A 14,321-nucleotide genomic window follows, 5' to 3' on the forward strand; every position below is an offset into this window, starting at 1 on the left:
CTCTCTCCTCCTCCCATCCCATCAATCATCACCAGATCTTCAATAAAGGTAAGTGTCATGTAATTGTGCATGCCTTTTTCAGTTTGTGTGTATTAAAATTAATATTTCATGTGGTAAAAATATTTTTTTTTCATACTTTGGGGTGTCTTGCACGGATTAATTTGATTTCCATTATTTCTTATGGGGAAAATTCATCTGCATAACGATAATTTCGCATAACAATGAGCTCTCATGCACGGATTAATATTGTTATGCAGGGGTCCACTGTACCGGGTGACAAGCAGTCGGCGATGATGCCACATGCGGCTCATTTTCTGTCAACTTCACGCCTCCATATCTCGGTAAGTACTGATGGCAAAAAAATTTGTTTAGCCTGTAATGTTTAGAAAAAAAAAACTATCTTTTCATTAGAATTTTTTTTTTTTTTTTTTTTTTAAATTTCTCGACCCTGAGAACAAGTCTGGGAGAGGGCCCGTCGACCCTGAAAGGGTTAATCATCTCATGTACAGAATCAAACAATTTTTTTCTCTCCAGTTGCATGGTTTCATGCATGGAAGGAGCATGCATCATTGCATAGCCACCTTTCTCATCCTGCACACTGACAGCTCATACACTACCTTAAATCTGCTTTTGATATAGCCAACCAATATGTAATCATTAGTGAACTTGCCAGAATGGATGTTGGAGGATGGCTTCTCTGCTGGATTAAAGGCTACTTGTCCAACAGAGTCTTCTGTGTTGTTCCAGGGACACAGAACTATAACTAAAGATTTTGAATTAGGAACCCCACAGGGAGGTGTGCTCAGTCCCACTCTATTCCATATTCAAATTAATGCCTTACTTAACCCTTACAGGGTCGAGAGGCCCTCTCCTAAACTTGTTCTCAGGGTCAAAAATTTTTCAGAAAAAAAGAAAAAATCTTATGAAAAGATGGAGAATCTTTTCTCAATCATAATAACACCAAAAGTATGAAATTTGATGGAAAACTTACGGAATTATCCTCTCACGAAGTTAGCAGTCTCGATGATGTTTATGCATCAGCGATTTCGCCCACTTTGAGCCCTATTTCTGGCCAATTTCATTGTACTAGTCGACAAAAATCATAACTATTTTGCTAGAATTCCATTTTTTCTATCGAATGAGTACAAGAAACCACCCATTTACCGATTTTAACTATCCAATAAAGTGGTCAGAAATTTCAAAAGGAGTCAATTTCCAAATAGGGTCCAGAATAAACAAGACAGACATTCTTGGCACTAAAATAACATTTCCTCTGTTCATCATTCACATCCCCAGGCCTCTCTTACATTTCTTTTGCTTTCCACTTTGAAATTTTATTCTCACAAAAAATAGAAGATTTACTGTTATGCTGACTACTGTAGAAAGGTAGAAATGGTATAAATAATATCAGCGCACTTGTGAAAGAATATTAGACTCGCCAGTTGACGTGTATTGGACGTGTGGCATGATTTGTTTACTTTTGAACTTTGGCAAAAATCGAACATTTCTGCTAGTTTGAGCTCAATTTCAAGGTACTTTTCATTATAAAACCAGTCAAAATCATCTCAATCTCTGTAATATGTCTTCCATTCTATAAAATGAGACCAAGAAAACTAGAATACAACAATAAATACCATACGAAAATACAGTGCAAAGTCGCTGTTTTATTCCAAAAAACAAAGTTTTTTTTTTTTTCTCATTATGCACTGTGTGCTGCAGGATTTTTTTTTATACTGTGCACACTGACCACATAGACCCATTCTTTCATATGTAGGCCTACCAGCTTTCTCCCACTAGATTTGAGGGCGCTAGAATTTAGGCGTACTAGTACGTCAAAAACCCTGGGTCGTAAGCCGTATTAGTACGGCTGAAACCCTCTGTTATGGGGCTATAGGACCCAACATGTATTTATAAGTAACAGTTACTCTGGAATACCTAATTATACTGAATTGATGGGGACTTTGCTCTAAATGTCAGAAGGACTGATCAACCTTATGACTGAGAGGCAGCTGGGTCAAGCCTATTTTTCTCAATATAATAGGTTATACTATAGACACATAAACACACAATTTAAATAAGTAGTTTATAAAGTTGTATTTCTTTTTGTAAAAGTAAAATTAAGGTGTGGTAGAATTGTGGTAACTGGAGAATTGTGCTTGGCAACAGTCTTTTGTTTTGGTGGGAGGAGCTTAGCCAGGCTCTCACTGACTCTCTCTCTCTGTGGCTGACCTTCAACCTGGCAGGATCTCTGGGTCCTTCTCCTATCTTTTGGGGCATCATGTGTGCTCCAGGGGTGAGTTTTTATAATTTAAGTTGTGGCCACCATACCCAGGGTGACTAAAGTGTGTCAAAACACTGGTTAGCCCAGAGTTATGTCAAGAAGAGAGGACAAAAGTTGTTGGAACACACCATGTGGAGAACAGGTATGGAGTGTGTAGATTTTGTTTTGAAAATGTGAGGCTGTGATTGTATATTCTGTACATACCTATTGAGAATACAGTTATATTTTTATAGTAGTAGTTTACATAACCTGTGAAGAGGGCTGGTGAAAGGGTATCAGAGACACTCAAGATGATCAGCCATGATGTAAGTATTACCCCTAGACAAATAAGGCCATTAAGTAAAAAGCTACCCCACACTAGAACATGTAGTGAGAACCTTACTATCCAAGAAATAAGGGAAACCAACGTAACACCCTCAAAGGGCTAAAACAGCAAAATACTAAAGATGGGGCACCACAGATTAGCTCTGCTTCAATACACACAGAAAAAGTAATCATAAATAAGTAATCACTCAATAATTTCTGCCAACAACCCAGCTAAAATACCTGTCATTACTTATAGAAAAAAGCGGCATAAGTATTATCTTCAGATACTGCAAAAAGCGCCATGGTCAACTCATCCACATAGCTGGTTATGCCTATGATAAATAATTAGACCAATATCAGTACAGTGGACCCCCGGATAACGATATTTTTTCATTCCAGAAGTATGTTCAGGTGACATTACTGACCGAATTTGTTCCCATAAGGAATATTGTGAAGTAGATTAGTCCATTTCAGACCCCCAAACATACACGTACAAACGCACTTACATAAATACACTTACATAACTGGTCGCATTGGGAGGTGATCGTTAAGCGGGGGTCCACTGTATTATCAAATATCTGACTCCCAGCAGATACATGTGAGCAGTTACCTCTCTGGTTCACCCACTTCCCTGTGTTACACAGCTAGAACCAGCTTCCATGAGTCCCTACATGCATATGGAGTACATACATATGGACTGATGAAGCCACTGTGTGGCAAAACGTTTCCTCAATAAAGATACCCAAGAGTTGCACATGTGTCTAATTTATTAACATGTCGGTTCTCTGAACCATTCATCTACACTTGTTTCTTCTGGTTGAGGCTGGTTATGATGCCTGGAGCCATGCATACAAACTCTCCTGCATTTGCAACTCAGGTTAAGTAGGTAAACTCTGGACAGTATCCAAGTCAGAGCATATTGCATCCTGGGTCATGCTGTTAATCATTTTTATTCTTGGACAATGATCCAATACTCTATAGCTCCTACAAAAACTTTGTGTGGAATCCTAATCCTTCCAGGGTGGCAGGAGATATGTTTCAGTATACCTTACCTTTGATATACTGTTAATGAGTTTAGAGAGTTTTTCCTACTCTCGCAGCCTGGCCATGAGCCAGGCTCATCTGGTGCTAGCCTGGTCAACCAGGTTGTTGCTGTTGGAGGCCTGCTGCCCCACATACCCATCACAGCCTGGTTGATCTGGCTGGGATGGGTACTGCAGTTTACAAACATCCCTATACATTTACCATTGATTATGTTATGTTCCATGATGTCCCTTGTCTGTATAACAAATTTTGCTTTAGATTTGGTTTCATTTTGTTTCAAACACCATAATTCTTTAACATATCACTTAAATGTTGACATTCCTAAGAAATACCAACCAAACTAAAGGGAGATTTTGGCATGAGAAAGCTAGAGTCAGAAAAATATTGAATAACTGAATCTATTCACTGGTTGCCCTTCAGTAAAAATGTTGGATAATCAAAATCTGCAAATACAAATTTCTAGACAATTGTAGTACAGTCCCCATCCCTTTATCCGAAATTCTAAAATTCAAAAAGTTCCAAAAACCAAAATTTTTTCGTAGAGGTGGATTTGAGTAGGACCTGCACATCAGTAAATAGAATTATAAGAACATAAGAATGGAAGAACACTGCAGAAAGCCTACTGGCCCATACAAGGCAGGTCCTTATCAAAACCACCACTCCCCAAAGCTACCCAAGAATTTACTCCTGTACCTAGTCAGGTCAGCTCACATTCACTTACGAAGATAAGAAAGGATGAACACTGCAGCAGGCCTGTTGGCCCATACTAGGCAGGTCCTTCACAATCCATCCAACTACCAGAATATTTGCCGAACCCAATTTTCAGTGCTACCCAAGCAATGAGCTTTTCCGACCAGGAACTGAGTTTGTCTAAATCCTCCTGAAGTTCCATGACATCTACATTTGAATCAATTATCCTACCTATGGTTGGTAGGTATGACACATAGGCAACAGTTAGGCAACATTATTCCGAAACATTTCGCCTACACAGTAGGCTTCTTCATACTTATATATTGTCGGAAGGTGTTTTCTCTTCTGTACCAAAATGCCCTTGTGTTGCAGTGTCTGACAGAGTGAATATCAAAATAGTATACAATACCAACAGGTTGGAAGGTAAGACAGTATACAAGTCTGAAGAAGCCTACTGTGTTGGCATCAGTTGTGTTTCAGCACTTTAGTGTTGACACGTGTGTCTGCTGTTCGCTGATACATATTTTGTTTTTGCTTTTTATTTCACTGTGAAAATGTCAAAAAGAACTGCAAATACCCCTATGGGCAACAGTGAGAAAAATAGAAGGAAACATCTGATGTTATCAATAATGCAGTAAGTAGAGGGTTCTTAAGGAATGCAAAATGGAACTCTGTGAACCATTAACTAATATTTTTAATTTATCTCTTCAAACAGGTTGAGTGTCTGATATGTGGGAGATGGCTAATGTAATTCCTATTTTTAAAGCAGGGGACAAGTCGTTACCGTCAAATTACCGCCCAATAAGCCTGACCTCAATTGTAGGCAAATTAGTAGAGTCCATAATAGCTGAGATCTGGATAAGCATAATCTGATTAATGATACTCAGCATGGATTCACAAAAGGCCGTTCTTGTCTAACTAATTTATTAACCTTCTTCAGTAAAGCTTTTGAGGCAGCTGATCATGATAAAGAATTTGGTATTGTTTATTTAGATTTTAGTAAGGCTTTTGATAGAGTACCGCACCAAAGACTGTTAAAGAAAGTGGCAGCTCATGGCACTGGGGGAAAAGTGCTCTCATGGATCGAGTCATGGCTCACACATAGGAAGCAGAGAGTGTACATAAATGGGGTTAGATCTGAGTGGGGATCTGTAACAAGTGGCATTCCACGGGGATCAGTCTTAGGCCCATTGTTGTTTATAATATATATCAATGACCTTGATGAGGGAATTACTAGTGAAATGAGCAAATTCACCAATGAGACAAAGATAGGCAGGATAACTGATTCAAACGTAGATATCAGGGAACTTCAGGAAGATTTAGACAAACTCAATATTTGGTCAGAAAAGTGGCAGATGCAGTTCAATGTAGAAAAATGCAAGGTTCTGAAGCTCGGGAGTGTCCATAACCCTAGTCATACAGATTGTGAAAAGGACTTGGGGGTGATGGTAAGCAATAACCTTAAACAAAGACAGCAATGCCTAAGCGTATGTAATAAGGCAAACAGATTACATAAGAACATAAGAATGGAGGAACACTGCAGAAGGCCTACTGGCCCATGCAAGACAAGTCCTTATCAAAACGACCTCTACCCAAAGCTACCCAAGAATTAACTCCCATGTGGAAAAAGACACTATGTACTCCCATACCCAATGACACCAGTCAAACCCAGCCCCTCCCACTCATATATTTGTCCAATCTCTTTTTAAAGCTACCCAAGGTCCTAGCCTCTATCACCCTACTGGGAAGATTGTTCCACGCATCCACAACTCTGTTAGAGAACCAGTGCTTACCTATGTCCTTTCTAAATCTAAATTTATCCAACTTAAATCCATTATTTCTGGTTCTTACCTTGTTCGACACCCCCAGTACTGAACATTAAAATTGTATAAAATACCGACAGGTTGTTAGGTAAGACACATATGCAACAGTTAGGTATCTTTATTTTGAAACATTTCACCTACACAGTAGGCTTCTTCAGTCGAGTACAGAAAAGTTGATAGAAGCAGAAGATACTTGAAGACGATGTAATCAGTCCATCACCCTTAAAGTTTTGAGGTGGTCAGTCCCTCAGTCTGGAGAAGAGCATTGTTCCATAGTATGAAACAATATTGTTTCATACCATAGTATGAAACAATACCATAGTATGAAACAATATTGTTTCATACTATGGAACAATGCTCTTCTCCAGATTGAGGGACTGACCACCTCAAAACTTTAAGGGTGATGGACTGATTACATCGTCTTCAAGTATCTTCTGCTTCAATCAACTTTTCTGTACTCGACTGAAGAAGCCTACTGTGTAGGTGAAACGTCTCGAAATAAAGATACCTAACTGTTGCATATGTGTCTTACCTAACACCCCCAGTACTTTATTAATATCTCCTTTGTTTATACCCGTCATCCACTTATACACTTCAATGATATCTCCCCTCACTTTACGTCTCTCCAGAGAGTGGAGATTTAAGGCTTTAAGTCTATCTTCATACGGGAGATTCCTTAGACAGTTAATCATTTTAGTCATCCTTCTCTGTATGTTCTCCAATGAATCTATATCCATCCTGTAGTAAGGAGACCAAAACTGAGCAGCATAATCTAAATGAGGCCTCACTAGTGAGGTATTGAGCTATAAAATAACTTTTGAACTTCTGTTACTTATACTTCTTGAGATAAATCCAAGTAATCTGTTAGCCTTGTTGCACACACTTAGGCACTGCTGTCTTGGCTTTAGATTTCTGCTTACCATGACTCCCAAGTCCTTTTCACATTCTGTATGATCAAGCTCTACTTCACCTAGTTTATAGCTTCGAGGGTTATTTTCATTACCAAGGACTAGTACCTTACACTTATCCACATTGAACTTCATCTGCCATTTTTCAGACCAAGACATTAATCTGTCCAAATCTTCCTGGAGTTCATTGCTATCCTCCTCAGAATGAATCATATGGCCTATCTTTGTATCATCAGCAAATTTGCTCATGTCACTCATAATCCCTTCATCAAGGTCATTAACAAGAGAAGGCCTAAAACTGATCCTTGTGGAATGCCACTAGTGACTAATCCCCATTCAGATTTGACCCCATTAATGGAAACTCTCTGCTTTCTATTGGTAAGCCATGCCTCTATCCAAGCTAGAACTTTACCTCCTATACCATGAGCTGCTACTTTTCTTAAGAGTCTCTTGTGAGGTACTCTATCGAAGGCTTTACTAAAATCCAAATAAACAATATCATATTCTTTATCACTGTCTACTGCCCCAAATGTTCTATTGAAGAACATCAGTAAATTTGTCAGGCAGGAACGGCCTCTCGTGAACCCATGCTGAGATTCATTTATCAAGTTATGCTCTTCAAGGTGACTTCTAATAATGTCAGCTATAATTGATTCTAGTAACTTGCCCACTATAGATGTCAAGCTTATTGGACGGTAATTTGAAGGAATGGACTTATCCCCTGATTTGAATATGGGAACCACATTGGCCATCTTCCACAACTCTGGCACAACACCAGTAAGGATGGATGCATTAAACACACTCGTTAATGGCTGACTAAGTTCCATCTTGCATTCCTTAAGTACCCTGGAAAATAACTCGTCGGGCCACGGGGACTTACTTTGCTTCAGTTTGACTATCTGTTTGATAACCATGTCCCTCGTGACACTAATATTAGTCAATTTGAATTCGTCAGGAACTGAATAATTGTTAATTTCTGGAATCTCATTTGTGTCTTCCTTTGTAAAAACTGACAAAAAATAGTCATTAAATATAGAACACATTTCCAGTTCGTTATCCGTCAGCTGTCCATTCCCAATTTTCAGAGGTCCTACTTTTTCCTTCACCTTCATCCTATACACTTGAAAGAACCCCTTCGGATTGGTCTTTGATTCATTAGCAACTCTAATTCCATAGTCACGTTTAGCCTTTCTAATCCCCCTTTTTTACTTCTCTTTTAAGCTGAACATATTGGTCAGTAAGGTTAACCTCTCCTTTTCTGATGCACCTATAAATTCCCCTTTTCTGCCCTATTAGATGCTTTAGCCTCCTGTTGACTCATTTGGGATCGTTATTATTAGACCTGAGTTCTCTCTGGGGAATGTATATAATCTGAGCACGGTGTACATTATTAAGAAAGAACTCATAAATGGAGATCCCTTCATAATCATAAGTATGATCATCGTCAATAGAATCATTAGCTAGATAACCCCAATCGAGATTTGACAGGTGTTCCCTAAGTTCATTATAATCGGCAGAACGAAAATCAGGGATTTTTACCGTATTATCGTTATTCTTGTATTCCCAGTTAATGCTAAAAGTGATGGATTTGTGATCACTTGCACCAAGCTCTTCAGTGATCTCCAGATCTGGGATTTATATCAAGAAGTGTAAGCAACAGAAGTTCAGTGGTTATATTACAGCTTTATACATCATTAGTAAGGCTTCACCTAGATTATGCAGCTCAGTTCTGGTCTCCATATTACAGAATGGACATAAATTCATTAGAAAACATTCAGTATAGAATGACTAAATTAATACATAGCATTAGAAGTCTTCCGTATGAAATAAGATTGAAGACTCTTAAATTGCATTCACTTGTTAGACGAAGAATGAGAGGAGACTTGATCGAAGTGTATAAGTGGAAGATTGGTAATAATAAAGGGATACAAATAAGGTCTTGAGGATTTCTTTCCAAGAGAGAACCTGCAGTAATGGATTCAAATTAGACAAGTTTAGATTTAGAAAGGATATAGGAAAGTACTGGTTTGGAAATAGGGTAGTTGATGAGTGGAACAGTCTGCCTAGTTGGGTGAAACTACCTAAATTTGAAATTACCTTGGGTAGTTTCAAATTTAGGTTGGATAAATACACAAGTGAGTGGGGTTGGATTTGAATGGGACTTGCACATGAGTAAATAGAATTATCAAAGCTTATTGCTTGGGTTGCAATAAGCCATTACAATAGGCCAACAGGCCTATTGAAGTGTTCCTCCTTTCTTATGTTCTTATGTTCTTAGAGTTACTGCAGAAATTTAATCGTAGTGTGCCAGTGCAGCATCTTACTGAAGAATATGGGGTTGGAACTACTGCTGGTTGTGATTTCAAGAAACAGAAAGACAAGTTACTGAAGTATTATAGTGACAGTGATGACAAAAAACAAATGATAAATAGGAAAACACTGCAAAGGGTAAAAAAACAAAGATCTTGATCATGTGCTAATGGAGTGGATTCGACAATGAAGAAGTGAACATATGCCACTGACTGGTTTGTTCATCATGAAACAAGCTAGAATATACCATGAAGAACTGAACATTGAAGCCGAGTGTCAATATTCAGAAAGTTGGCTGCAGAAATTTAAGAAGCGCAATGGTGTAAAATGTCTGAAAATCTGTGGTGGAAAAACTTCTGCTGACCATGAAGCAGCTGAAAATTACATTGACGAATTTGCCAAGATAATATCTGACAAAAACCTTAGTCCTGAACAAATTTACAATGCTGATGAAACAGGTCTCTACTGGCGCTATGTTCCTAGAACAGCATTAACAATGGCTGATGAGAGAGCACCAACAGGTTTTAAGGATGCTAAGGACAGGTTAACTATTCTTGGGTGTGCCAATGCTGCAGGCACACACAAGGTGAAGTTGGCAGTGATTGGAAAAAGCAAACATCTGAGATGTCTGAAAGGTGTATGCAATTTACCTGTGCATTATTATGCCAACAAGAAAACATGGGTAACGAAGTGGTTCAATAACCACTTCACACCAGCTGCACGAGCTCATTGCAGATAAGCTGGACTAGAAGAAAACTGTAAAATTTTATTGTTCCTGAATAACTGCTCCGCACATCCCCCTACCAAACTTCTTGTGAAAAGTAATGTTTTCGGCATCTACTTGCCCCCTAATGTGACATCTATGTTACAGCCTCGAGACCAAGGAATTTTATGCTCCATGAAGACCAGGTATAAAGACTATTTTTTAAACTGTATGCTTGCTCCAGTCAACAGAGGAGCAGGAATCCAAGACTTCCTGTTCAGTCTTAAGGATGCCATTTTTGCAGTTGCTAATGCTTGGAAGGATGTTGATAAATCAACATTAACAAATGCTTGGCACATAATTTGGCCTAAAGCAATGTTTGATGTAGATGAATTTACAGATGAAGACTTTGAAGGATTTCATGTCACTGATGAGATGATAATATCAAACCTCAGAACTTACACTAAAAGTTTATTGGATGAAAGTGTAAATAAGTTACAGGAAGCAGACATCGAAGAAATGCTGAATATTGACAATGATGCACCTGTTGTGCATTCCCTGAGCGATGGTGAAATTGCTGAAATGGCGTTAAATATAAATAAGCATGAGAATACTAGTAGTGATGATGATGACATTGTGAACACAGGTGAAAGTCCCCATGGACGATATGGTAGAAATGTGTGATCAGTTAATTGCTGCCCTTGAACAATGTGCATTTATCAGTGAGCAAGAGATTATGGCAATTTACTCACTTAAAGAGAGATTGCTTAGACAGAAACCTATGTTAATGAGACAGATGACACTTGAAGAAGTCTTTAAAAATGCCATCTGTCATAGTGCTGCTTCATCACTTGAGAATCATGTAAATAAACTGTAGCAGTATTTGTAAATAGTATTTGTAAATAAACCGTAACAGTATTTGTTTTCTTTATTTATCCCACTTAATGTGAGCATTCATATGTTTTTGCTGCAGTGTTAATGTTTGATTACGGGGTGCTGCTCTAGACCTTTCCCCCTCACCATTCTGAAATTCAAAACACTGCTGGCCCTAAGGGTTTCAATAAAGGGGTGGGGACTGTACCATAAACCCTCGAATTCTGCATATCTAAGAAATATACTGAAATACGACTACTACCTGAGCCCTTGGTGGAGGTAGTGAGAATCTCTGAAGGCAGACCAGTGCCCACCTTGTTGTAAGCCGTCACATATAACTGGTAGCGGGAGCCACACACAAGACCAGACAGGGTGTGGGTGGTCCTTGCTGTGTGAAGTTCTACCTAGAGTAAATAAAAAAAATGAACATGGCTACTGTTATTAGCATTAAGAACACTGAACATATGATTAGATGTTGTTGAGAGGTTACCAAAAATATCATTCAGAAGGCTTAGGAGGGGTTGTTGAGAGGATAGAGCAAAATAGGATGGCTAGCAGGGCGTAAAAATCTGGGGTGGAGGTAAGGAGGGTAAAGTAAATTTTGAGTGCTAGGGGCATGGTCATCCAATAGGCTTGTGCAAGCACATTACATATGAGTGAGTGGAAGCAAGCAGCTATATGACATGAGAGGCTGTTGGAGTGTGAGCAAGGTAACATTTTGAAGGAATTCAGGGAAACCAGTTAGCTGGATTTGAGTCCTTGAGGTGAGAAGTATACTACATGCACTCTGAAGGAGAGGTGATGTTGCAATTTAGAGGGCCATCTACACTGATGGAATAAGTGATGGAATAAGTGACAGTAAAAGTGCTTCTCCTTTTTTGGGTCCTTTTTCTCGGTGGAAAATGGCCAGTGTGTTATAAAAGGTTTTATACACGTTGGTGACCTCCCATTAAGGTAGGATGAATCAAAACAGAAATAATTTTACATGCAACTGTAGCAGCAGCTTTGATTAAATTGTGATTATTTACGTATTTTAGCTAATAAGTGAGGTATGTCAGAAAATGTTTCAAAGCACTGTAAATCATCAAAATATGCCATAATATAACATTTATTTATTTATTCATCTATTTATTTATTTTTATTATCTGGACATGATACATAATTGTATAAAGAAATACAGTGATTGGGTGTACATGCCAAAGTCCCTTGTATGCAGAGCATTATGGGCAGGCTTAAAATTAACTGAAGATTAACCTAGCAATGATATATTCAGTGGTAAAAATTACAGTAAACAAACTGCAACATGAAATACAAATGAGTATTTCAAATAAGAAGCTTTATAGCTGTACAAATTTGTAGCATAACAATTTATAATATAATCCAGTCAAATCGAATAAAATCAATGATTTGTAGTGCAGAAACAGGTCATATGGTCATTAGATGAGTTACTGTGCATTCAAGAGAATGGAGTATTCAATTAGGTAATGTAATTAAAAAACACAGTTTGATAGGGTCACAGGTTATACATTTATGAGATACAGTTATTCAGTATTTATTTAGTTGTGGGTAAGTGGTTTTTAAGAAGAGTCTTGAATTGACAAACAGACAGTATTTCTTTTATATTCACAGATAATGAATTCCAGATTTTTGGGCCTTTTATGTGCATTGAGTTTTTACATAGTGCGAGATGGACACTGGGAACATTAAAGAGTGATCTGTGCCTTGTGTTATGGTCATGTGTTCTGTTGAGGTTGGTAAGGAGAATAACAAAATGGTATACAATGCCAACAGGTTGGTAGATAAGACACATAGGCAACAGTTAGGCAACTTTATTCCAAAACGTTTCGCCTACAGTAGGCTTCTTCAGTCGAATACAAGAAGTAGGCAGGAACAGTAGAGATGAGAAGACGATGTAATCACTCCATCACTCTTGAAGTCTTAGACTTGAGGTTGTCAGTCCCTCAGCCTGGAGAAGTTCAGTTCCATAGTCAGGAACTATCTGAAGATCAAGCGACAGTGCGGAGACTTAAATACTGTCGGAAGGAGAGGTGCAGAGTAGTAGTAGTAGTGAGACTGCAGCCACTGAGAGGTCACGTCCCTCTCAGATCAAACAATTCTCACTTGAAAAAGTTGTCCAAGGTGTTTTCTGTACCAAGATGCCATTGTGTTGCAGTGTCTGACAGGGTGAATAACAAAATGGTATACAATACCGACAGGTTGGTAGATAAGACACATAGGCAACAGTTAGGCAACTTTATTCCGAAACGTTTCGTCTACACAGTAGGCTTCTTCAGTCGAATACAGAAAGTAGGCAGGAACAGCAGAGATGTGAAGACGATGTAATCCGTCCATCACCCTTGAAGTCGTAGATTTGAGGTTGTCAGTCCCTCAGCCTGGAGAAGTTCAGTTCTGCACCTCTCCTTCCGACAGTATTTAAGTCTCCGCACTGTCGCTTGATCTTCAGATAGTTCCTGACTATGGAACTGAACTTCTCCAGGCCTAACTGTTGCCTATGTGTCTTATCTACCAACCTTGGTAAGGAGAAGTTTGAGAGGAGGATTTATATCCAAGTTTAGTGTTCCATGTATGTAGCAGCCACAATAATAAGTATGGATGTTTTGTAAGGTGAGTAACTTTAGAATTTTGAATATTGGTGGAGTGTGCTGCCTGGAGTGGGAATTTGTTATCATTCTGACTGTAGCCTTTTGTTGGGTAATTAATGGTCTGAGATTATTTATTGTTGTTGAGCCCCATGCACAAATTCCATACGTGAGATAGGGGTAAATGAGTGAGTGATATAGGGCCAGGAGGGCTGACTGTGGAACATAGTACCGTATCTTTGATAGTATGCCTACGGTCTTCGAGATTTTCTTGGAATTTTGTTGTACATGTGTTTGAAATTTGAGTCTATTATCAAGGTGGATTCCTAAGAATTTTCCCTCTGTGCGCTTTGTGATAGGTGATCCGTTTATCATTATGTTAAGAGGACATCTGTAGCTCTGTTACCTAACTGAATGAAGTAGGTTTTGTCAATATTGAGAGTAAGTTTGTTAATCATCATCCAGGTAGGTATTTTCTGTAATTCGGTATTTATAGTATTGGCTAGCATGACTGGGCTTGGGTGAGAGATGTATGTAGTGTCATTTGCAAGTAGTGTGGGTTTGAGTAGTTGCAATGCATTTGGTAGGTTGTTTATGTAAATGAGAAAGAGAAGAGGGCCAAGGACACTTCCGTGTGGGACACCAACTGTAATGGGCTGTGTGGAAGAGTTTGCTCCATTTGTGTACACATATTGGCTTCCATTGCTGAGGTATGACTTTAGGTAGTTGAAGGAGAGCCCTCTTATATCACAGTGTGACAATTTTATGTGCAGCAAGTCATGG

General features: G+C 38.7%; 2 protein-coding genes across 2 annotated transcripts in view; one reads left to right on the forward strand and one right to left on the reverse strand.

Moving 5' to 3' along the window:
* Positions 1–14,321, forward strand: part of LOC128687076 (cell adhesion molecule Dscam1) — a 422,243-nt gene that overhangs the window by 186,431 nt on the left and 221,491 nt on the right. The window lies entirely within an intron of this gene.
* LOC128686992 (cell adhesion molecule Dscam1) overlaps positions 1–14,321 on the reverse strand; it is a gene marked incomplete at its 3' end in the record, with an annotated part of 103,609 nt that overhangs the window by 58,850 nt on the left and 30,438 nt on the right. Inside the window, 1 exon segment of the mRNA XM_070082117.1 lies at positions 11,201–11,342. Within this exon segment, the coding sequence (XP_069938218.1) occupies positions 11,201–11,342 (142 nt within the window).

This window comes from Cherax quadricarinatus, chromosome 7 (genome assembly GCF_038502225.1).
Source record: "Cherax quadricarinatus isolate ZL_2023a chromosome 7, ASM3850222v1, whole genome shotgun sequence".
NCBI classification, from domain to species: Eukaryota; Metazoa; Arthropoda; class Malacostraca; order Decapoda; family Parastacidae; genus Cherax; species Cherax quadricarinatus.